Source organism: Ascaphus truei, chromosome 2 (assembly GCF_040206685.1).
Source record: "Ascaphus truei isolate aAscTru1 chromosome 2, aAscTru1.hap1, whole genome shotgun sequence".
Lineage (NCBI taxonomy): Eukaryota > Metazoa > Chordata > Amphibia > Anura > Ascaphidae > Ascaphus > Ascaphus truei.
The window spans coordinates 292,054,916-292,081,821 of record NC_134484.1 but is presented as its reverse complement, the minus strand read 5'-3'; the positions used below and the strand labels follow the sequence as shown (position 1 = coordinate 292,081,821).

Genomic DNA, 26,906 nt, shown 5'->3' with positions numbered 1-26,906 from the left:
TTCTTTTTTTTAGAACTTGTTCATCAGAGCAGTGAGGGCTTATAATGGAGAGAACTGGAGGACTTCCATCTCTGACATGGAGCTTGCACTACCTGATTTTTATAAGGCCTTTGAAGAATGTATCGCAGCCTGTGAAGGATCCCGGGAGATTAATGATTTTAAAGACTTCTATCCTTCTGTAGCAGGTTGGTAATGTGAGCTATACACAAATAATAATTTACCCCCGCTACCCCCTTCACCCCACCACTTTAGTTCTTGAAATAGATGCATTTCTGGATACAAACCAGCTAGAGAAAACACGGGAGTTAGGGAGTGATCACAAAGCCACACAAATTAAAGAAGTAATAAGTAGATAATAATGGTAATCAAATATGTGGGTGCAAAACTGTGAACTGAAAGTGAATCAGAAAAGGGGGGGAAGGAGAACACAAAATGGATGTGTCTCCTAAAAGAATTCACTATACTGCACTCCTACATTCCTTAAAATTTAACTTTTAATAAATTTACATAAAACATATGTTACCAAAACGCCGTGTATGGTGAATTAAAAATAAATTAAATTGACAATACCACGCATCCGTGTCAATGAATATACGTTGGAATGGTCTCAAACAACTAAATGTAGTTGAGACTGCAAGACAGAGGACGCTAATAGTCAGGGTATAAACCCCTCTGAGGCACCTATGTGACCAAGTGAGTATATATAGATATGGCCTACTCAATGTGTGATTTTATAATAAAAATTCAGGAGTCCTGCTTTAACCTATAGACCACAGAGCACTTAGGGATAATAGTATATTACCATCTAGTAAATATAATAGTGCAGCTGATATTGTGGTAGTGAAGAGAGGGTGATTCACAGCATATGGAAACTATTGTTCACAGCCTTTGAATCAGTGAATCATTGTGCAACACATTCCTCAATGATGTATCATATAGAGAGCAGGAAAGCTAGCACACAGAGTTTGTCCCTGAGGAAGCTCCTTTGCTGGAGGGAAACGCGTGTTGGACGCGCAATGTTGTCAGTCTCCTACTTGGAGCTGCTTTTATGTAGTGCTTTGTAGTCTCCTTGCTCTATCTATGTAGACCTACTACTGGCTATATTTCACCAATACTCTGTGTGCTAGCTTTCCTGCTCTCTATATGATACATCATTGAGGAATGTGTTGCACAATGATTCACTGATTCAAAGGCTGTGAACAATAGTTTCACTATGCTGTGAATCACCCTTTCTTCACTACCACAATATCAGCTGCACTATTATATTTACTAGATGGTAATATACTATTATCCCTAAGTGCTCTGTGGTCTATAGGTTAAAGCAGGACTCCTGAATTTTTATTATAAAATCACACATTGAGTAGGCCATATCTATATATACTCACTTGGTCACATAGGTGCCTCAGAGGGGTTTATACCCTGACTATTAGCGTCCTCTGTCTTGCAGTCTCAACTACATTTAGTTGTTTGAGACCATTCCAACGTATATTCATTGACACGGATGCGTGGTATTGTCAATTTAATTTATTTTTAATTCACCATACACGGCGTTTTGGTAACATATGTTTTATGTAAATTTATTAAAAGTTAAATTTTAAGGAATGTAGGAGTGCAGTATAGTGAATTCTTTTAGGAGACACATCCATTTTGTGTTCTCCTTCCCCCCCTTTTCTGATACAAACCAGCTAGTTTAATACCAATTCTAATATTACTGTACATCAGTTCAAAATTGTACTTTCAGTATTCATGTATTTTGTTTGTAATAATACTTATAATGCTTTAGAATTACCATACAAATTTCCATCCCCACCTCATTTTATTTATTTATTTTTAAAAAGTTATACCAGGTAATACATTGAGAGTTACCTCTTGTTTTCAAGTATGTCTTGGGCACAGAGGTATGATTATGGTGCAGGACCCCAATACTTATCCTCGACCCACAATATTTTGTATAAATAAATGTTTCTGGGCATATAAAAATGGCTGCCATTGTCAATTACCCGAATCTAACGGATTTTCAATTGCTTTTCAATCAACTTTTTGAACTTTTTTTTTCTTTTCTCCAAGCCTATTGAATTCCTGTATACAAACTGTATTACCAGTACATTTTTGAAGTATTTTTGGGCACTCTTTTACTACTTGGTTAGTAAAGCTATTAATATTGTAGAGGGATGTAACAAAAGCTGATGAATATAAGCAAAATAATTAATGTAATTAATTATAATGTATAAGTGTATTGCATGGTTGAGTACTTTCATTTTATTGTGATTCCATTAAAACAACCTAGAAATGTTTTAAACACTGTTTCACATAACACAAAATTTATAATGTAGTAACTTGCTGATCAAAATTATTATTTTGACCCGAATGGTTTGCTAACATTTCAAACTTTTCGTTAAAATTAACCATGCTCTATTATTATTATTATTATTATTATTATTATTATTGTTATTGTTATATACTGTATACATTTTTCTTTTTTTCAGATCACTACATTGAGGTACTTAAATGCAAACTCAAGTGTGAAAGCAACCTCACCCCTGTCATTGGTGGCTATGTTGTGGAGAAGTTTGTGGCAACCATGTATCACTACCTGCAGTTTGCCTATTATAAGTGTAAGTGGTTTACAGAAGCTCTTGACATAGCAACCCCTCACCCTTATCATCCCACATTTTCTTATAGAATGGGAAGCAGTGATTCCTCTGGAGCTGAACAAAGCTATTTTCAACTCTGTTGTCCACTGTACCCTAGATACTGACCAGTGAAGTTACTGGTTTCACAGTCCCGATTTTGCCGGGGATTCAAATGACCATCCAATAGGAAATTGCAACCCATTGTACTTTGTGGCTTTCTATTGGCCTATAGTTTGGCAGCCATTTTGTTTCTCCTGGAGCTGAAAATAGAGCAGTTCGGCTTTGGAGATCACACTGGTTTGCATCCTTTAAAAAAAAAAGTATGGGGGCTTTCTGCTTTAACCCTCTCACTTAGTAAGCAATAATCACAGTGGACAGAGTCAAATGGAGCAATTGGTGGTAAAAGTGGCAATGTTACCTGAGGCTCAGATTATTACATTTGTATTGTATTTCTTAGTATCTTTCTGTCCTGGACTAGGATTGTATATTTTCTGTGTTTTTTTTCTGCTCTCAGGCTGCCAGCTCTCCCCAGTGAACGTTGCATGTGTCCCTATTCTGAAGCAGTCAGTGCTGCTGTGTAATTGCAACATATAATATAGTTATAATATAACCTTTTCTACAAGCCACTAGTCAGTTGCCCTGGCAAACTCCCAATGCTCATAGCTTGAGATTGGTTTAGCCCTCTCCCCCTGCCCTTTTCTGTAAATTAGTGTGCCCTTTTGGATTGTTCCTGTCTGGAAAGGTAAATGTGCTTATCATCAGCAGACAAAGTGAGTAGACACATCTTCCACTGCCCCCTTAGATAGGGATTCCTTTTTACCTTCCCCTTACAAAAAAGCCACTTCCTTTCACATAGGATACTTCTCATCACAAGAGACATTTCCTACCACAAATTACAAGTGCTTTAGATTTCTGTTAACCCCACTCAATAAAGTTGAAGAAAATAGAAGGACTTTGTGTGTGTTTTAAAAAGGGGACGAGTTTATGCGGTAGCGGCCATTATTTTAAAACTTCACCCAGTGTAACGCTCGGAATACCCCTGTCATGGCGCGTGATGTTTTTCAACCATACCGCCATTGACTCAGGTGTCATGGTAGACCAGGTCTTACCAACCCATTAATACCGGGATTCTGTATTGAGAACACAAGATGGGCAAAATAAATTGCAATTGATTTCCTTTTACAACAAATACACAATATTCACAATTACACTGGATAAAACAATTACTGGGATGGGGAAACAAAATCAAATGTCCACATAATGAAACAATGTCCCTGGGCACCCCTGCAGCATGCAATTGGGTGCGTGATTTGAGCCGTGCGACTGTCCTTGGCTAAGGGTGCAACTTGCCACCCCTATATCTCCGCCGAAGGGAAAGATTTCGTAATGTCCTTACAGGATCCATTCGGTAATCCTTAGCTCAAACGAATTCTGGAAGAGGGGTGCAAATCTTTGTTACGATGTAGTTAACCCCTCACACTCCGGAACCGCTGACACTAAAACTTGAACGTTTCTTGGTTGATCTTAGGTGAATCTGACTAGGACTAGGCTGCAGGAATTCTTATAGGGTTAAGAACCCTATTCCTAGCATACACAGCCAATCATCTCGTGGGAACAACTTTTCCCACCTATCCCAGACTTACTAGTAGCTTGCAAAAAGGGCAGGAGTTGCTTCCTGGTCTGCAAAGAGCATGCGTCGACCTGACACCTGAGCTGCTTAGCATACCGGGCCCAACCTTTTACCTGGCGACAGCAAGTCTGGGGTTTGGCTACCAAGTGTGAAGCGCCCATATTTCACACCAGTATCTGGTACTTTCACACAAATATCCTGGCCTCCCTAACACCTTGGGTCTCTGAGGCTTTTCAACTCCGGACTTCTCTAGACACTGGGGCACCACCTTAGCAGGGTGCCCTTTGAAGTACGGAGATGAAAAATCCCTCAGCTCATTCATCCATAACATATGGGCATGTTAATGGATTCATTGCCGGTCTGGCAGGATAGGGTTCCTGCCTGTACATTTTAAAACACCATTGCAATACAGTTTATTTTTATATATATGTTCCGCATATGCAACAATTATAAAACTCATATGTATGTTTATGGTTTCTTTTTACCTAGCTGCACTCCAAAAATTAGAGTGCTAGCTCTTTCCTAATGCAAGTTATCCACTTAATTGAAGGGGCTCTGTGATGTGGGTTGCAGTTTGACCTATAATCAGTCTGGGTTACAAGCTGGCATACAATGTTGGTATGCAATGTATCCGTGATGGCTTTGATCAGTAACCGCAGGCGCGCGCAACAAATTCAACTTAAGTGGATAACGAGACGGTAGGATACCATGTATCAAGAAGGCACTTCAGCTAAACTGCAGACCACTTATTCATTTGACTTTGCGGTTTCGATGTCTGTGGTCTGGAAACTCATACCTATCTTGAAAGCAGCTACTTATCCACAGGCACGCTTCTTCAATCAGCGCTTGGCACAGCGCTAGAAGCTCCCCCTTGTGTCACAAATACAGTTAGCACATTTTTCATTCATTCATTTCACTGCAGCTAGCTTCTGCGCTGCAAAACGTGGACAATAAAGGTTGTGTAGGGGAAAACCTGGTATTATGGTGTCAATATATTTTAACCCCTTCTGTCCCAACACGGTTTAGGGTTAACCAGGTGGGCATAATGCCTTTATTATTGGCCTGGTTAACTCTTCAAGCGCCACATCGGGTTTCTATCGGGTGCAGAAAATTGCATTTTAGCGTTGTCTGCAATACCGTCTAGAAACTCAAGGATGCAATCGCGAGTTGTTGTCTTAAAAATCGAATAGCAATTCAACCTACACAGTACAGCCGTACAGTTCTGCAAGTCTGTGTGTACGTGTGTGTACAGTAATTGTCATTTGAGGATTTATATTTAAAGCAGAGATTAATGTTATGTGTTCATACTGTATAGTCGGAGGCTCCTTAGCCATACACAGATTACAAATATAAGGACACATACTGTATAAAGGATAATAAAGGGAAAAGAAGTAATACAAAAATACAACGTCGCATCTTCCGAATGTAAAATATTTTTTCCGCTCATGCGTATACAGTATGTCTAATTGGAACCTTGTTGAAACGCATATGTGCGTCATCACATTTCAAAAAGTATTATTAATTACTCAATAGTTTTGCTAGGCTTGTCCTTCTTTTCGTACTGTTTTTATTTAATGCGCATGCGTGTATGTCTCATTGGAAACTTGTTGAAACGCATATGCGTGTCATCACAATTAGGCGCATGCGTGTATTTAAATTTAAAAAAGGCAAAGCAATTCATCTGTGATAAGCCCTTCTTGGAGAATCCAACACACATTCAAAGTGAATTTCAAGTTAAAAAAAAAGAGACATCCCTTTATGAAGGACTTATTTAAATAAACCATAATCCGAATCAAGTTTTTGATAAGTTAACAATTGTTGCCATTCTTTCTTTTTCTTTGGGGGTGGGGGTGTTTCAATGATTCTCATGAATTTAAAAAGAATTAATTTTATCTGGATAATCATGGAAGAATGAAAAATATAAATAATCATGAATAATACAAATTTACAATCTTTGGGGGTCATGCACTAAGCTCCATTAAGTCACTTTTAGAGTGCAAAGTGCTCTTAGAACGTGATGTTGCGCTGAACACGATGCACTAAGCAACGCAAACAGGCACTTTGCGCTCTAAAACTGACTTTTTTCAGGAATTTTTTCTAAGTCCAACTTTGCTCGGGATGCACTGAGCAACGCAACCTTAGCGTACGCGAAAGTTGCATTCAACAGAACACCCTTGCACTCACGCACAATTAATCCTAATTGGCGTCAGTGAACATCATTTGGTGCACAACTACCTAGAATTGTACACCTTGCACTCACGCACAATTAATCCTAATTGGCGTCAGTGAACATCATTTGGTGTACAACTACCTAGAATTGTACACCTTGCACTCACGCACAATTAATCCTAATTAGCGTCAGTGAACATCATTTGGTGCACAACTACCTAGAATTGTACATAACACAATCATATCTGCATAACTGGCTGCAGCATCTAGCAGCACAGTAACAGGTTCTATGTGTCAGTGCACCAATTAGTATTCAATTACTGTGGCATCACATATATGGTCAATACTATCGTTCCTATACAACACCAATCTCTAGTGAATCACTCTATATGAGGGTTACTAGGGCCAGTGAGTTCCCCAACACTGAACCTTAATATCCCATTGACACTCCTCTGGAGTAACCAACCCCAAGAGTCTATACAACACTTGGTACTATTTAATAAATGTTTTAAACCCCATTGTTTTAACAAAGTTTTTTGAATAAATATGTTTTAACTCATCCACCATCTCACACAGGAAGAGAGTGCTATATAGGGGTTCTGTTCGTCTTCAGTAATACCACTATTTTGCCCCTCAAAGTGCCATTCCCTTCACCATAAGCTGTAGCGGGGGTATCTAACAAGTGTAAGAGTATTCAACAGAACACGTCAGCTCAAGGTAGACGCAAAAAAAGCTGGACTTAGAAAAAATTATTGCTTTACATTTTTGCATGCGCAACACCCATACAACAGGCCGGCTCAAGTAGACCATGTGACAGAGGCTTTGCTTCAGGCAATCAGAATTGGGATGGAGTTCCCGCGCTCTGATTGGCTACCATACCATGTGTCGCCGGCCATCTTCGTTTTGATGATGTCATCTTAAAGGCAAATGAAACTCATCCATTCTGATTGGCTAGCGTCATTGCCTTAAATGACGTCATCATTTTTTTATTTTTTTTTACAAATCACATGTTTTTCACGGCCCAATCAGGACCGTGGGAAACATTTGACCAAAATGTGACGTCATAGGCCTATAAAAGCCTATGTCACCTAATTTTGAAGCCAGACGCCGAGGAGGGAACACCTCCCCTCCTAAGAAGAAAAGAAGGGCGTGGCAGAAGAAGATGGAAGAAGACGGAGAAGACCCCAAAGAAGAAAAGAAGACCCCAAGACTGACGGGAAGGATTACAAATAGAAGAAAGAAGACACTGTTATGGATTGTAAGGGTTTATTATTTTATGGTTACCTGTGGATTGGTTCCAGTGCTTCCGGGTCTCCTGGATTTCGGTGAGTGGGCATCTAATGGTAAGTAAACAAAAGAAAAGTTTATTATTTTATTTTTACTTTTACAGGTTTGTTTCATTTTTGATTCATGTCTTTTATTTTTTTCAGTCCGATTTAATGCACGTGAATGTATCTATGTACCTATGGATATACCTACATTCACGGACACTGAATGGGTGTATTATATGTGATTTTTGGATGTAAATGCATTGTTTTTTATGCTCTATTATTGCCCCTGTATGTTATGTGTATCTATCTATATGGATAGACATACAGGGATAATAATTGATTGTTTTGCTAATGTTTATGTTCTTTTCATGTATGGCTAATGCATTTTTCAGCTTTATTTAGACATTGGTGTGAATAATGTAATTTGTATTTAGTTACAGGTTATTTTTAATGGCTTCTTTCTGGTAGTTAGATTAGAATGATGGTGTTTAGTTTCAATTAAAATTCTTTTGGCAATGGTTTGGCTTTAGGAATTGAATAGGGAATTGTATAGTATTAAAACACACAAAACAATAAATAATAATTCCTTACCGTAGCGTCTATCCGCTATGGTAATGAAGCTGCATTAATGTACATTTTACAATTGTCCCCAATAAACATGCTATTGTGCCTTAACCCCTTCATTGCCTTAGCAGATAGCCGCTAAGGTAATGAAGCTGCTTTAATGTATTTTTAATAATAGTGTGCAGGAGCAGGGGGTCCCCTGAGCTGAACCGCATTGATTTCTGCCTCAGGGAACCCCTGCTTCCTGAGTTACAGGCCCCAGTTTGGGGCATCGGTGCCAGTGTCGCCGCCATCTTTATAGAGCCTACGTCGCGTCTTGGACGCTATAAAGATGGCGGCGACATTGGCCTCCGATGCCCCATACCGGGGCCTGTAACTCGGGAAGCAGAGGGTCACTGAGGCAGAAATCAATGCGGTTCAGCTCCGGGGATCCCTTGCTCCCGCACACTATTATTAAAAATACATTAAAGCAGCTTCATTACCTTAGCGGCTATCTGCTAAGGCAATGAAGGGGTTAAGGCACAATAGCATGTTTATTGGGGACAATTGTAAAATGTACATTAATGCAGCTTCATTACCATAGCGGATAGACGCTATGGTAAGGAATTATTATTTATTGTTTTGTGTGTTTTAATACTAGTGTAGATGTGCAGGGGGTCTCCTGAGCTGAACCGCATTGGTTTCAGCCTTGGGGACCCCCTACTTCAGGAGATATAGGCCCCTTTATGGGGTGCCGGTATCCCCTGCAGAATTTAAATGTCCCGGTCACGTGACGCGGGAGCTTTAAAGTGCAAGGGATACCGGCACCCCATAACGGGGCCTGTATCTCCTGAAGGAGGGGGTCCTCAGACCTGAAACCAATGCGGTTCAGGTCCTGAGACACCCTGCTCATGTACACTATTATTAAAATGTATTTATTTAGTGTACGATCGCCTGTAACAGTCTTGCATGGAGATACAGAATCTCCATGCAAATGTTACATGTGGCTTTTTTTTCTATCAGCTAGCATACGTAAAGGTTAAGAACGCTAGCAGGGGGGAAAAAAGCAACACGCACGCTGTGGGTGTTTTGAGCTATTTTGAGCAGGTACGTTAAAAAATGGGCTCAAGGCCTTAGTGAATCGCATCCCTGGCCTCACTTTTTAACGGACGTCATTTTTGGAACATCAGAACGCAAACCCATTGAGCTTAGTGCATAGCCCCCTTTATCTTCTTCGTAATGGCTCCATTGCATTCTGTAGTTCTTAGTTCTTCTGTCAGTTTTAATTTAAGGGCCGGTGGTAACTATAATAATAGCATGTTCTTGTATAGTGCTGCTAGTTTTACGTAGCGCTTTACAGAGACATTTTGCAGGCACAGGTCCCTTCCCCGTGGAGCTTACAATCTATGTTTTTGGTGCCTGAAGCACAGGGAGATAAAATGACTTGCCCAAGGTCACAAGGAGCTGACACCGGGAATTGAACCAGGTTCCCCTGCTTCAAACTTCTCAGTGCCAGTCAGTGTCTTTACTCACTGAGTCATTCCCTTTCCCTGTAGCACCTTCCCTCTCTCCACACACAAAGCCTTACAAACAAACCAATGTGAATAGAAATGCTTATCCACACTTTCCCCCCCAGACAGCCATTCATGAAAATATATTGAGACTTTATTGAGCCGTGTTGTCTCCCCCCCCTCGTTCTCACACACGCATGCGCACATGCGATAACAGACATTCCTTCTTTTTTTTTCTCTACATGGGATGAGTTTAACAGCTGGTCAAAAGATTTATCTAAACCAACCATTAATCACGCACACACTGCTACAATAGCACCTCCCCCCCCCCACCACTTCACACATAAAGCCTTACAAACAAACCAACGATTTTTTTCTTTTTCTTTGGGGGTGGGGGTGTTTCAATGATTCTCGTGAATTTAAAGAAGAATTTTTTTTATTTTATCTGGATAACCATGGAAGAAGGAAAAATACAAATAATCATGAATAATACAAATTTACAATCTTTATCTTCTACGTTATGGCTGCATTGCATTCTGTAGTTCTTTGTTCTTTTGGAATTGAGAGAGGGGGGTAGGTTGTGTAAATTAAAGACTGCTACAATATACACATAGTACAAAACTTTTACACATGGCCCCCCTCCCCCATTCCTTTTTTAGTGCAGCAGCTCTGAAAAGTGCATAAGGTGCATTTAAGGCATTGCGTACAGTACAAACTACTGTCAAACTATATACTGTACAGTATGATTATAACTACAGTATACTGTACAGTAACTACTGTATAACTATAACAAGTTGAAACAATTTAAAACAATATTTTTTTTTTGAGTAAAAACATTTACTACTGTAGGTTAGACACATCCTGTTCAGGATTTAATACTGTACAGTAGAAAGTGGAGAGAAAGGGCTAACATAAAAAGGTTAAAATGGTTATGTTGAGTGTCATGCTTACCTCTATCATACTTGCTGTACCTGTGCTTTGGGGAAGGTGTGGATAAGCATTTCTATTCACGTTGGTTAGTTTGTAAGGGTTTGTGTGTGAAGTGGTGGGGAGGGGAAGGTGCTACGGTAGTTTGTGCGGGATCAGTGGTTGGTTCAGATAAATATTTTGACCAGCTGTTAAACTCAACCCATGCGTGTGTGAGAACAAGGGGGGGGGGGGGTTGGAGAGACAACACGACTCAGAAAAGTCTCAGTATATTTTCATGAATGGCTCTGTCTGGGGTCTGTTTGTAAGGCTTTGTGTGTCAGGTGGGGAGGGGGAACGTGCTACAGTTATCACTGGCCCTTAAATTAAAACTGACAGAAGAACTAAGAACTACAGAATGAAATGCAGCCATTACGAAGAAGATAAAGTTTGTAAATTTGTATTATCCATGATTATTTTTATTTTCATTCTTCCATGATTATCCAGATAAAATAAAAAAAAATCTTCTTTAAATTCACAAGAATCAATGAAACACCCCCATCCCTAAAGAAAACATGGTTCACATTATGGTTTCTTTAAATCAGTCCTTCAAAAAGGATGTCTTGTTTTTTTTACCTTTTTTTTAAGCTTTAAATTTAAAATTCAATGAGACATACACGCATTCGCATAAATGTGATGACACGCATATGTGTTTCAACAAGGTACCAATGAGACATACACGCATGCACATTAAATAAAAACAGTATGAAAACAAGAGAAAGCCTAGCAAAAGTTGAAAGTACTGAATAATACATATAGAATAAAAGATATACATTTTTATTTTTGGGGTTTCTTAAAAGAGTTAATTAAACATGCAAGTGTATTGTAATTATAATGCAAAATGCAACGTCAAACAGTAGTGGTGATTACAGTACAATGTAAAAAAGTATTGAATATGAAAATAGCAACATACTGTTTAAGGTTTTCTATAATGCTCACAATTATTCTATCCTAATCAATAAAAATTGCACTGTTACTAAATTGTTGCCTACAGTACTTGGATTTTTAAATCAGATTCACAATGCGCAAGCAACATTTAAAAAAAGCGATATTATACTGTAGGTCCATCGAAATCCCTCCCTTTGCCTTTTTCCGCTTGATGTCAAAGTTTCTTTTCTGGGGAAAAATAAAATTATGCTATTATTTCCGGTATTGCGCATGCGTCAAGTCGATTCATTGGGAATTAAAGCAGCAGTTCAAACAACTTCTGATAGGCTCTGGCTCTTGAGCCCGCCCTCTCCCTAGCTGTCCACCAATTGTATCTACTGTAGTAACTGCTCAGACAATCATATTGCTGGACTACATTTTCAATAATTGTGCAAGAATTAAATAACCATGGGCAAAGCAATTGATTACAGGAGAACGGACCGATCTGCAGCTTGCTGTAACTAATCACTTATCTGTGTGCATAATGTATTGATGCACATACTGTACGTTCAGTACAATATTTAAAAAAAAAACTACAGCTGTAAACTTAATACTGTACTGTATAGTGTAATACAGGTAGTTACTGTAGTAAATTATATTTACCTTCATTATAGACTTTGCCAAACGGGTGGTGATGAGCCACTACCACTCCTGTAGTCTTCATTATACATGTAGTTGACAGGTAACAGCGGGCCTGCTACACCTATAGTTGACAACTGATGAAGCTGGAAATATTTTTGGTACATGCAAGCTTGCTGGTACCTGTACGTGAAATCAGGCTCAGGCTGGAAGTTTTGCAGGTATTCTGGCGGGTACAGATAGCAAAGATTGTCGGTTTTCACTGACGGTCGGACCGTTATTGTAAGCCAGTGCAGGCGCTCTTGCCGGCTGTTGCATTGCTGGATTGGGATTGACGAATTTTATATGGATTCAACCTGGACTTTCTCTTTTTGAAGTTTCCATGATCAAACACACAGGAAAAATCTGGTACCACACACCAATACCCCCTTTTATCTCCGGGTGCAGGGTCAATACGAAAATAACACGGATCGCTACTTAACTTTTTTCTGATTGCACGCTTCCACACACGAGCGTTAGGTGAAAATTTGTAAAAATCATAGTTCGAAGTGAAATATTCATAAATTTCGGTAACAGTCGCCATGTTATCTGCTGCAGCATTAATTGTAGAACAAGTTAAAAATGCATAAGTACAGTCAGGTCTTTTATATGTCTGTGGTATACTCATTGTGTCCAGTCAGCAATTGTGCAGGAGAAAGAATGTAAAAAAAAGACACAGAGCATTGAGTTTTTACAGTCTTTATTACGCAACGCCTTAAAAAGATAACTTCTTCTTGGTCTTCAAGTACCAAGGTCAATTCACAATGGACCACTGTGGCAGATATGGTTTTTATCTGTTTTTTTAAACACCTGCAAGTCGACACAGTAGCACAGTACTGTACAAATTACAATTCATGAATTTCTGCCACCTGGCTGATACGTGAAGAATTGCAGTCAATTAAATCCGAAACCATTAAATTAAACAGACCAACCGCGGATCAACTGTGGGTGCCGGGCGGCGTGAATGCGGCATGAACGCGGGAATGCAAAATTAATACTGCGTGGAATACAACAGATCCAACGACAATGGCTCCGTGATCTTTTACAAATACGGCCGCTGCAGCTGTACATGGACCTTCTCACATGCTACAAGTGAGCTTGGGTCCAGAATAGTAAAAAGGACACCTTCTGCTTAGGGATTCAGCTCAGAAAGCTCCCGTTTCTACAACCATACTGCTGGGAGGCAAGCTGCAGTACACGGCTTTTCTGGAAGATCGGATACTGCACTACCATTTTAAATATCTATACAGAGCAAGCAGCTTTAAACAGCTATACAGAGCAAGCAGCTTTAAACAGCTTTAAAACAATTTCTCAGACACAGAAGTTGCAGCACTGCCACACAGATCCGTGCATTATACACAACACTATCACTCTCCTATCCTGCCTGAGTCCACACTCTGCACAGCTACACAGTGAGGTACAGCCATCACACCTACCCCTGTGCTACGTTGCCACAGCAAAGGCTACCAAGATTTACGCCACCGGACATACGCAGGACATAGGTCAGAGCCACGGACACCTGTAAGTACAGCTATCGCTATGCTGACCACTGCAGGACACTGACCGACACCATTTGAGACAGTCGTCCATCACTGATGCAGGTAACAGACCGCACACCACACACACTGGCTAAAGGCTGTGGTGCCATCACTGTCCTCTAGGGGCTGAATAGGGTAGCTATAGGACTTTTGGCAGCGCAGAGTTAATTCCTCAAGGAGAACCCATCAGCTGCTAACGAATGAAGCTAATCAGCCTACTCTGAATAGTCAGGAAGTGCTTTAAAAGGCTGGAAGCTGCAAGGCACTAGTAGACTGTTTTTCCCCAAATAAGTGGGGGGGTGGAGGGAGACAGAGGAGCTCCCCAGCTAACGGAAGCTGGTCAAATGAAGCTGGTAAAGAGTGAGAGACACTGCTGAGAGAGAGCTGTGCTGAAGCAGGAACATCTGCGCCAACACCTGGACTTACAGATAAGTCAAACCCTTATGTGCTGTATACAGAGACTTTATATGCTCAGCAATAATAATATCTGTTTGTGGTGGAATGAGCTTAGCTATCCATCCTGGTTAGTAAGGGTTGAAGCTGAATGTGTAGTTAGCTTTCCTAATGGAAATAGGATTTGATTTTATTATTTATTTTTTCTTAAAGGGGCGGTGGGCTCGTTGTTTATTTAATCCCTGTAAATAAACCCCAAGTAGAGAGAAATACAGCGTTTCCTGTCTTATTTGGTACTAAAGGAGACTGCAACGTGGTGTAGGCATCACAATATGGTGGAGTTTAATGTGGGCAGTCCCTAAGGCACCATGCAGCGGAAACTGTGGGTTTGAAGATAAATGCAGGGATTTAAAATAGCCGCCCAACTGAAAAGAAAAGCAAAAAAAAAATTCTGCAACCAAAGTCTGTCTGTGTATGACCAGTTATTCTACAGCATGCACAGAGAATGTATGAAGTGTGGATGCAATAGCATCCAGAGGTCATAAGATTTAAACGTACTGAACTGAAGCAGAAAATCCATTTTTATCCTGAAGAAAGTGAAAATTGCATCTAGCAAGTGCTGTATGTAAAGCTAATGCCTTTTGCTGAAGCGAGTGAATTTGCAGCTAGCAAGTGCTGTGTGTAAAGCTAATGCCTTTTGTTGAAGCGAGAGATTTTGCAGCTAGCAAGTGCTGTGTGTAAAGTTAATAGTGCCTCAAAAGGTCAAAGTGAAGAATACACCTGAGAAAAAAAAATGGAGGATACAATGTGTTTTATGTGTAATATGCCTGGCCACACAAAACAATGTCCTTTCAGGAATGGGTATCCCGGTGTGGTCCCGGAAAAGGAACCGCATCAGAAATGTTTATGTTGTGGAAAGCTGAACAACACCAAAGACTGTCCATTCAGGCAGGGTGATGACGGTGATGATGAGAGAGAATGTGTGCCCAGTAATGCTACCTTAAAGCAGAAGTTACAGCGGAGCCATGATGAGAATATTGCTATGTTAAAGCAGAGTTTGCAAAAGCTAACACTGCCCCTACACAAGACCAGAGATGAGCTACAGCCCAGAGCGTTTGGCACAATAGTCACTGGAATAACGACACGCCTAGAGATAGCAGAGGCTGCCGCTACTACCATGTGCAGAGAGCCGAGCGAATCAGAGAGAACAAGTCCTGACTGGGGACTATGCTATGAGATGTCCCAGAGAGATGTGCAAAACTTCATCACAGACTTAGAAGTTTCTCACCAAGAGGCTTACGTGCTCAAAGCAGAGCTGGAACTCTCACACCATGAGGTCTGGGAATTAAACGAATAAGGATCTCTTCCTTAAAATCCTTCAGAGATGGTAAAAAAGCAATTGATCCAGGAAAAATTAGAAGTGCAGGAAGCACTGCAGAATGCAGACAGGGTGCAACGTGTTTCCCATGAGCAGCACACACAAGCAGCGCACCTATCGCAGAGCCAGCTGCAAGAGCTACGTGCAAATCTGCAAGCGGCCAAGGAGAAGAAGCAAGTGCTACAGGAATGGCTGAGTACCCAGTATGTCCCCACAGAGCAGCATGAGGATCTGAAGGCCACCCTGTGTGTCACCAAAGCATTGCTGGAGGCGGAGCTTAGATACCAGATGACTCTATATGAGAGGGAACGGGAGAAGGCCCATAGATTGGAGCTGGAGAAGCAAAGACGCAGCTCCATCCCCATGAGTCGGTAATCCAAGGAGAAAGAGGCCTGGAAAACAGAAGCAGTGGCGGTCCTAGCGACAAAACCTACAGAGCTCCAAAAGATGAAGGAGGCACTGATGCAAGCCCAGAGCAAGCACCAGGAAGACTTGAAGGCCCTGGGTGGGGACTTGCAGGATCAAACTGAAGTACGGCAGACGCAGATTGCTGAGAGGGAGGAGGTGTCCGTCCGTCAGGTAGCTTGCCTGACATTGCGCTATTAAACCGAGATTGCCGATACCCGCAAGCTGCTGGACCACACGGCCAATGAGTGGACCGACTGCAGCTTGACCTGGACAACGTCTGGGAGGAGCACCGGCAGCTGCAGGTCAGAAGTAGAGGAAAAGAAACAGATTTAAGCCTTGCGCTGAACCAGCTGGCAGATGTGGAATCGTGACTCAACGCCATGAAGCTGAACTGGCAGCTGCACTGAGTGAAAAAAGAAATGCAGAAGGACAGCTTCAAGACCCAAGGAAGGACCTGGAGTCTGAGCATGCTGGCGGAAAGATGGCAGAGAAATAAAAGCATGACGCTATGTTAGGAGGTTTCTCAGCGGACGTTGGAGAAAAAGGTATGCAACTTGGTGTAGGCATCACAAGGCCTACATACACCTGCAGCATGGCAGAACTCACCCTCACAAGACACCACGCAGGAGAGTGACAAGTCAGACGCTGAGACCATTACATAACTGCAACAGATGCAAGAAGGCACCAGGCCTAAGCAGACAATTACACTGAAACAAAAGGCCCGCGAAAAATATGAAGCTGACATTGACGCGCACAGCAACAAGTTAGAGAAGGCCTGGAAAAAAACTGGACTTGAAATACGTAATGTTGCTAGCATTGGCAATTATGAAAAGCATCTTGAACGGGCAATAACTCAATTAAGATCTGATCACGTGCTACCGAGAGCTGTCAGAGACATACATCACTTATTTGACCAGGACTAATACCGGTGAAAGCCTGCAAGAACGAGATTTACAAAATAATATCGATCTGACACGTGGCAGCCACGTGTGGACCTCTATCCCGGAAGCTGGGAGTAGGAGAAAGGACCTTGCGTGGGAGACTGCATCACCATGCTCCAGTGCATCGAGCCATTCATCAAGGTCATCAAAATCAGTGCGTTCTAACGTGTCTAGTGCAAGCACAAGCGCTACCAAGGCGCGAGCTATCGCAGAGGCTGCTTGCGCAAGGGCTCTATACACTCAGAAAGAGGCAGCCATGAGACAAGAAAGGGCCCGCATAGAAGAGGAGGAGCAGAGAAACGCCACCACCGCTGCAGCCACTGCCGCAACCAATGCAGCCACTGCCACTGAAGCCAACACTCGCTGCTATTGCCGCAGCAGACGCTGCGCGTACGAAGACCGAGTTGGACGTGAGCCTAGAAACCCTAAATAAAGAGAGGGAAGCCTCCGCCACCATAGCCCAAGTCAAAGCCTTAGAAGTAGCTGCACGACAGAATGGCGGGGAGCGATCGTACAGTCGGGTAGCCTCAGAGACACACGCTACCTGGAATAGCCACAGCCGCAACAGTGATCCACGCGCCAGCACACATACGGATGCACTATCACGGGCTCGCAATACAAGTACGCCCACACGGAGAAACACAGCTCCTCACACTAACTAGCAGTCATTGCACATCCACACCAAGGAAGAGGTGACTGCAAGGTCCTTCCCGGCAACCAACTTTGTGCCAAGCACACACTCTGCACATAGGTCAAAGATGCACGATCGATTCCACTCGACATTACAATCCAATGCTGCAAACATAGATGGCGAACAGGGCTCCATACCTGGACGTGACCGACCACACCCTCCACAAGACCAACACACCGATGCATATGGCCTAACAGACATGGGCATGTACATGATACGGCGTGACATGGTGCAAACAGGACATACCAACTTCTAAGACCGTCATAAGAAATACAGAATATGGAAGTCTACATTCAAGGAAGCAATCAAGTGTCTGGGCTTTTCTGCAAGGGAAGAACTCAGCTTGCTAACCCAATGGTTGCGAAAAGAATCTGAAGAGCATGCAAAGAGGCTCAGGGCAGCAAACGTAAACTGCCCCCTAATAGGTCTTGACTTGGTATGAGAAAGGGTAGAGGAGTGCTATGGTAGCTCAGAGGCAGTCGAAGATGCACTTTTCAAGAGAGTCAACAACTTCCTCAGAATCACGGCCAAAGACTATTCAAAGTTACGAGAACTCGGAGATCTGCTGCAGGAATTGGAGTCTTCAAGAGCAGACCAATCTCTATCAGGTCTCAATGACTTAGACTCCGCTCGCGGTGTGAAACCCATCTTGGAGAAGCTACCTTACAACCTCCAAGAAATGGTCTTCGCAAGGTTCACAGTATAAAAATGGAGAAACAAGTCCCCTTCCACCCCTTTTTATTATTCTTGAGCTTTATTTGCGAAGTAGCCACAACAACAAATGATACCAGCTTCATCCTAGTATCTGTTGTCTAAATTTAGCATAGGTTGAACTTGATGGACGTATGTCTTTTTTCAACCTCATCAACTATGTAACTATGTATCCTAAGTACACAAACTGCACCCAGTGCAAGCAACCTTAAGAGTGAAAGAACAGCGGCGAGATACAGTACGGTAACACTAGAACACCCATCTCGGTCCAAGGGACGGACGTGTCACCTGCAATCTACACGAGTCCCAACCAGTAAGCGGCTGTAAACAAGAAACCGAGGGACCCTAATAGAGAATGTCCAATGCACAAAAAAACGCACCCACTTAACAAGTGCATTGGGTTCAGCCCACAGAGAAGCGCAAGAACTTACTGCAAAATGTGGTGTTCCTGTACTGAACCTGGCCACAAGGAAGAGTGTCCCTTCCAGTCCTACAAAGATATGGATGAGTATGAAGATATCTCTTACGTGGGCCCCAAAATGAGACGCACCCACAAAACACCCCTAGGATGGTGGAGGGGCCTAAACTCAGTACGGACCAAACAAACAGGTCTCTATGACCCCGAATATTTCTGCCAGTTAATGCAACTGCAACTGCAAGAAAGGTTTGGTGAATGCTGTGAAACTGCTGAAGTTTCAAACAAAGAAGGAGACCCCAGTACTCTTGGAACGGAGTCGTCCAAAGAAAAAAGGCGGAAAAAGAAAAGAGGTTCTCCACTTACCATGGAAGGATCAGACATGGCCGCAGATCCCGCGGAGAAAAAGGGTGGCCGAGATGCCCTGCAGCCTAGAACAAATGGAGAATTCGTCATGCGGATAACAGAATATCAAGAGGGCGAAAGGCAGAAGTTGTGTACCCCAAAGAAGTGCCTGTCTGGTGCTGACAGTGAGAAATCCTCAAACTATATCAGGGAAGTGGAGCTGGAACCAATGAGTGACGATCCCTTGACCAGCCATGAAGTTGCCCTGCAAACTGACAGACATGACTGTGATCTGGACCGTGAACAATTGAAACTAGAGAGAAAAGATAATGCTGAGCTACAGAAGACAGTGCTCGCAATGTACTCTGATTTGGAGGATCGAAGGATAGATCTAGATACTGTGAACGCTAGCTACTATTACCGCCTTGGATGAAAAGCAGTGCCAATCTGACAGAAAGATTGCTAATTTGAAACAGAAGTATGAGGAGGCACTTAAAGAGATTAGTCTCTCTCAGCAAGACATTCGAAATTGCCATAAAGAGTTGGAAGTCTCTCAGAATAAGGTCCATAGTCTCTGCATAGAACTGAATGTCTCACACCAGGAGGTCAACAGTATCCGGTGAGAGGTTGACATATCGCAGAATGAGGTTCCTACTCTCCACATAGAACTGGGTGCCCTGCACCAAAAGATCAGCAGTTGCCTCACAGAACTGGAAGTTGATAAAACGGAACTTCACAGTCTCGCTGAGGAGCTGGACATCTCTCAAAAAGCTGTCTATAGTCTTAGTATGGATTTTAAAGTCTCTCAGATGGAGCTTCACACCCTCAACCTAGAGATAGAAGTCTCATGCCAGGAGACCGGGAGTCTCAAATCAGAAGTGCGTAATTGGAAGGAGGACTACAAGGAGGCCCTGAATATTATGAAACTGTAAAAAGAGAAAATACAAGGCTGTGTCATGGTAGTGCTGCCCGCAGACCAGACCCGCCCCTAGACTGAGGTGGAAAGTATAATACCATGCACCTGCAGCAGAGGAGTGTGTCCAGAGTGTGGTAGATACGTTGCCAGGCCAGGAGACTTTAGTTAGGTAACAAAAGGTACTTGCCGGATCCGGAGATAGAAGAATCGTGGTGATTGCTGTAGTCGGGGGTCGAGGATGCCAGAGGTCCGGGAGGTAGAGGTGCGAGCCAAGATCGGGGGTGGAGAGAGACTGCGTAGTGAGGAGGAAGCCGGGGTCCAGAGCCAGAGAGGGAGAGTCGAAAGCCAAGCCGGGTCAGAACCTAAAGAATATGAGAGAACAAGCGCACAAGCGAAAACCAACCAAACTAGCAGAAGCTATGCCGAGCAATGATTCCCAGGGAGAACAGGGGTAATAAATGTGGGTGAACCAATCAGAGAAGGAGGCAGAGCAGGTGTGTGCCGTGGAGCGCTTTGTAATAGGTGCAGGCTGTAATCATTGCCTGTGCTCAGCTGTGGAGTGTAAAGGCAGGAGCGGCGCTGCAGCTGCTGACGGGGGGCGTGGCCAGAAGCCCAGAAGGGGGAATAAATTACAGACGGAGGCGCGCGCTGTGTAAGCTCCTCCTGCGCGCGCCCCGACAAGATGGCGGCCGCGTGAGCCAGCGCCGGCTGGGATCGCAGGGCACCTGTAACGGATCTGGGGACTCGCTCTGCCCAGCGTGTCCCCGTCACCTTGGTTCCTCTGGCTAACCATCCTCCTTCCTTGCCTTCCCGATCTCGGCCTCATTCCCTCGTGGCGCGGTCATGCTCCGGTTCGCGGTCTGCGCGCACGCGCACTGTTTGCGCACGTTCCTGGTCCCTGGTCTCCCGTCAGGGGACTCGCGCCCCTTGGTGTAACTCCGTCTCCCTACCTGGTTCCTCCGCTCCTTCCCCCTCTCATACTCTCCAGCCGAGCACCTCCTCCGCAATCCTTCCCCCACGCTCTGGTACTCGCGCGTCTCGCGCACGCGACTGTGTTACAGAGGGCGCTCGCACCCGCTCTACTTACCAACCATCCCCAGGTACTGGCTCTGCCCCCCAGAGCTTGCAGGCTATTACCCTTGATTACCTTCCTGTCTCCTCCCCTGCTCCCTCACACCTATCCCTGCAAGCTCACAGTCAAACCCCTGCTCCACCCCTTCCTGCTATTTGTCCTCCCTCCTTTATAACCCCAGTCTGTCCACTCTTTCCTTGCTCTGCATAGCTTTCCTGTAGCTCCTGTGTGTGCAGTGTCTATGCCCAGCTCCCTTGTCTGTTTCAGCTCTGGTTCCTGTCCCTGCCCCTGTTTGGATTCCCTTGGTTGAACTTGAACTCTGCTTTGGACTTTGACTACGTTGCCTTCTCCTGCCCTTGAACTCTGCTTTGGATTTTGACTACGCCGCCTTCTCCTGCCCTTGAACTCTGGCTTTCGGACATCACCACGCTGCTCTCTCCAATCCCTGGACTCTGGCTCTTGGACAATACCTTCCGACCTCTGGCGCCCCGGACGCAGCAAGTATAACGTTAACCCTTACTCACGAGGCCCAGCAACGCAATTACCACACTCCGGGCATGCCGTCACTGCGTTGGGTGCGTGTTATACCCTTACCCACCTCAGTACTGGGGACTGGCCAGGTCTGCGGGCATACAGGCGTTACAGCACCACGACAGGGATACCCCAGCGGGGAGCATGGGGCGGCAGCAACAACCTCCGAGGCATTTAAGGAGGTATTGTGTTAGCCCTGCTTCCTGACAGGCTGAAAGAAAAAAACTTCTGATTGACTGACCACATCAGTGAAAAGAATGAAAAGCTGCACAAGCTTGAAAAATAAAGAAACTATTGGAAGATGAAAAGTTAGTAGCATTGGAGCAGCGTACACAAGCAGAGCATGTACTGCAGAGCCATCTGCACGAGCTGCATGCAGATCTACAGAATGCTGAAGAGAAGCAGCAGGTTGCTAAAGAAGTAAAAGTGCTGCAGGAACGTATGTCCCCGCAGAGCAGCATGAGGAGCTGAAGGCTACCCTGAACACCACCAGAGCATCGCTGGAGGCCAAGCTTTGAGGCAGGTGACTCGGTACAAGAGGAAGCACAAAAAGGTCCAGAAACTGAGGCAAGCAGCTTTGGCCCTAGCGAAGAAAGCCACAGAGCTCCAAAATATAGTGAAGAATGCATTGATGCACACTGAGAGCAAGCTCCAGAAACAGGATTCACTCGGTGATGAGCTAAACTTGTTAAAAAGGTAGAAAAGCAGCAGAGTAATTTAGAAATACTACAATGGTCTTGTCCAAGCGAGGTTGGAAATAGAAAGGTACCTGCTCAAATGCACTGCAGTGCTCACCATACAGGCTGCCTTCAGAGGAATGAAAACTCATCGGCTAAATTGTCAGAATAAAGCAGCCTGTCTTCTCCAATCCATATGGAGATGACAAAGAGAGAACTATGAATATTTGAAGCAATGTACTATAATTCTTTTAGTGATGTACATGCTGCTACTGCACTGTCCCTTTAACTAAGAACCATGCTGGAGCATGGTTTTAGGGATGTATTCACACCCTCATTACTCAATTTACCTACTTTACTGAACTTTATTATAATGAATTGTATTTTTATAGTATTTTTATAGATTCTTTATAGATCTTTTATTAAGCTTATTTTTTAGCCCATACATTTTTGCCACTTTTTGTTCATTCGTTTTTCTCCCCCCACTACCTACAGCCTAAATTTATTTATTAATTAATCAAAAGGATTATCAATTGACTGGAGAGGTATTTCAAATCTCCCCACTCTGACCCTGTTTTTTACCATGAATTTGTGAATACATCTAACCATGTCTATAGACTTTATACCAGTACTGCAGAGGTTAATTAAACTAGCAATTGTATAGGGTATATAAAGCAACACTGGAAGGGGGGGGTCCATACTCCTGACGAAGCCAGCCATTCCATTGGCGAAACGCGTAGAGTGGACCCGCCCAGGAGGTGAGAGGATTGGTGCCCGCGAACTGCCAATCAACCGCCGAACCGGAAGTGACGCGACGGAGCTGATCGTGCAGACCGGAAGTGACGCGACGCACCGGAGAGACCGCAGCTGGAGATCCCCACACTGCCTGGGTGTAGCAGGGAGCCTGCGGAGGAGAACTATCCAGGATATCGGCGGTGCGGTGAGCTGAGGCAACCATCCCTACCCTCCCATCACTTATATAGTGAAAAACGCTTATTTTGCTTTTAAATACTGTGAGTGCACATTTTATATCCTTTCATATAGTTTTTTGTATACCATTGATCTGCACCATGGAGGTCTGTTTTTATCTTTCCATGTACACCTGCTAATGATACCCCAGTTCCAGCCACCTCCTGTGTTTACTCAGAGGGACCCACCAGATTCTACTGATCATGCCACTATACATATCCTACCTACATCCTGTGAGTAGGCAGCACTTAGAGGCCAAGCATCACAATCATCTCACACCTGTACATTCCAGTCTGCACTTAGTGTGTTTTCTTGTTGTGTTTTCTCCCACATGCTCCCCCTGGGTTGAGAAAATATTATTTGAAGCAATGTGTCATTTTACTCCAATCAAATGTTAAGAAGTATCTGCAGCAAAGATGCTACAAAAAAAATATGAAGGAAGCTTTTTGTGTGATTCAATCTGGATCTAGGTCCTACGTCACAACTAAGCAAGCTTTGTGTTGCTATAAGCGCACCCGCAATGCCATCTCCGTACTACAATTGGCTTTCCACATAATTCAGGATAGAAGAACTGAATTACGACTGAGATGCGCAATACCGTCATGCTACTGTGGTCCCATGACCCAAACCAGATTCCTCACAAGGAAAATAGCCGTGGAAAAGATTCAGTCTTTGGCTAGAACGAGGCAGAACGGTTTCAGTGGGCACACCTCTGCAGCTAAAACAGTAGTTGACTACAAAAGAAAGAGAGACCACAGGGGTCAATCAAAAGGTATAATAACTCTGCTCACCTTGAACTACCCGTGTGTATGGATACGGATCCTGATGTAGGTGGTCACCCTAAACTCAGGGAAGAAAAGATCGCCCGAAGCAAGGGAAAACTCGTGACTAAGCGATCAGAAGAAAGACTGTGCATGGAAAAAGTCCTCCGTGAGCGACTGAAGAGTGCTGAGCACAAGCACTTTCTTGAGGAGACATTATTAACCTGGAGAAAGGGCTCCAATCCCAGCGGCTTTGAGGGTTCTTGTTCTCCATCCACTCTCATTGGAGACGCAGGGATATCTCGAGTGAGAGTGAAAGGATGGGCTTTGTTATGGTAAGCCCAAGCTTCCCACAATCAGGGTAGGTATATAACAGGGACTTATCCCTGGTTAAGAGAAACTGCCTCTAAATCAAGCAGGGTGCTGGTTAATTGCAGACAGGCAATTAACTATTCTCCACCTGGCTAAATTAGAGTTCTAAGAAAAGCCTCCTGTTGGAAACAGGAGAGAGATTTTCCCCAGCACACATGGGTGCTTACATGAGGAAAGAGGTCTTGAGTGCACTGGAGGACTGTGTATTAAAAACAAGACAGAAGGGGACCAGGCCTATTTTCCTGGACACAGGGGACTCAAGAACCTGCCAGAGGCTGGACCCTCAAACACACCAAGACACCTGGACACCACTGACCTGAAGGGCCACCTGCTTTAAAGTACCGCAGAGACTTTGGGGGTGGTATGCTGGTAAGGTGCTTTCCCCCCAGTTTTATAGATAGAGACTGGGGAGTGAGTTAGCCTTACACAGGGATAGGTGTTTGTTGTTTTATGTATATTTTTGTTTGCTGCATTGTTTAAAGGAACAGGCAATAAAGCCTCATGTTAATTTCACCCTAAACGGCCATTAGCATATCTCTGCACACATCTCTTCATATACCAAATAAGTAAGCATGGGAAGGCTACTGATCCATGGAGTAATCTTATTGCCAATTATTGGAAAAAGGAAGGAATTTGTATGTAGCGGTGAAAGATAAGATATGGAAATGGGAGTATTTGGATCTGGTGGCATTAAAGGAAGAGGGTAAAGAGGAACGAGAAAAAGATGATAGATGGAAAGGTGCTGAAAGGTGCTGAACCATAATTTGGGGATTGGTTGGAAGTGTTTGTTATCTTAGCTAGTGTAATTGGGGAAAGATACCCACAGCATTGATCTGCTTTGTTTAAATATGTAGACACAATTTGGTCAGTTTGTAGGGCAGTGGGAGATGTAGTTTTGGTGGAAATATGATGAGGGTTTCCGGCAGAAATTAGCAATACATAGGCATACTGTATTACTTGGGACTGCAAGGATATGGATCTGTAGATGTCTCTCTTGATGTCACAGAGACCCATGCCCTTTCAGGGGACAGTTGTTGTCAACAAGCATTCAGTGCAGCCTGCTAGGGTCAAAAGGGGAGTATGCTGGGCCTTTGATGAGGGAAAGTGTCACAGGGGTGTAAATTTAGGCACAAATGTGGGTTGTGTGGTGGAGGTGTTTCAGGAGAGGTAAGGGAATGGGCAGAAAAACTTATGGTATGGAATTTGGCCTAAGGCTGCGTCCATATACACTGCAGCCGTGCGGAGGCGCATGGAGGCTGAGGGAAAGCACCCCCCTGGCCTTAGTACGGGCGCCGTCTGGGGGCGTGTCTATGGGTGGACCAATGACGTCACAGAGCTGGTTTGCCCTCATTGGAGCGAACCGCTCACATGACCGCCCTATCGGGCGAGAAATCAGTTTTGACTGATTTCAGGCGCATCGCGCGCCCGCTTCCGCACGCGTCCGCATGCTGTATAGACGCGATCACTGCCTTAAGGCAGTCTGATTGCTCAGCGTGCGGACGCGTCCACGCGGTCTGCCCCTGTATGGATGCTGCCTAAAAGGGGAAGACTCCTGTGGATTTAGGCGAGATGGAAAGGGGCTAGATCATTATCCTGATGTTAGGGCGGCAGAATTTTTGATGGCTTGTGTCAGGGAAGGTTTTGGGATCCCTTTTTTTAAAAAAGAGGGTCGGGAGTGCAAGAGAAGTTTGTGGTCTTTATACAAGCGCATTGATCGGACTAGGCTTAAATTGGAAAAGCAACAGGAATAAATGTCCAAAAGGATCCGGTGATCAGACACATCGCTCTCCATCAGCAATATGAATAAATCATCTGAAATCCAAAACCTCCTTTCCAGAGGATAAATGTAATATATGTACAGGTAACACTTTATGGGAAGAATAGCGCCTAGTGGTGTCTCAAATAGATCTCTACATATAGAGAAAAATTACACAATAAACATCTCCCATAATAAGGAAGTTAAAATTAGTCACATAACTGAAAGTAGTTTCAAAAAGGGTTACCTCGCATATATTCCTCAGTGCCCATTGTCCATCTTTGTGATCCATGGATGTCCTTTGGGGTGCAGAATCCGGTGTAATAGGAATCAGTAGGAGAAAAGGATGGAATTGCATTTCACCACCAATATCCAGCAAACAAGAAAAAATTATCAAGAGGGGTCTCCCATAAAAAAAACCATATTTATTAGATCACATGTGACCACAGAGGAGGTAACAAATGCACCGACGTAAGTCGCACCCAATGCACTTTATCAAGGTGTATGTACATAATGGGTATTAAATTGGAAAAGGAAATAGCTTTAGGGTGGATGGCATGCACTTTTTCAAGGTTCACCCATTGGCTAATTTAAGGGTTTCACCACTAGGCATAGTTATGATGGAGGTGGGAGCTTCCAGATCTATACATAACTTATCTTTCCCTGAAACAAATTCTGTAAATGATGATTGTAACAGGGCACTTATCCCTGTTCACAAATGTGCCTCTAATCCAGCAGTGTGGTGGTTAACTGCTGGTAGGCAA

The 26,906-nt window shown here is 43.6% G+C and overlaps 1 protein-coding gene across 1 annotated transcript in view; it reads left to right on the top strand.

Annotated features, from left to right (window-relative positions):
• Nucleotides 1-26,906, top strand: part of CRTAP (cartilage associated protein) — a 410,521-nt gene that overhangs the window by 187,281 nt on the left and 196,334 nt on the right. The window contains exons 3-4 of the mRNA XM_075586343.1: nt 14-185; nt 2,487-2,615. Coding sequence (XP_075442458.1) covers nt 14-185; nt 2,487-2,615 — 301 coding nt within the window. The remainder of the gene's footprint in view (nt 1-13; nt 186-2,486; nt 2,616-26,906) is intronic.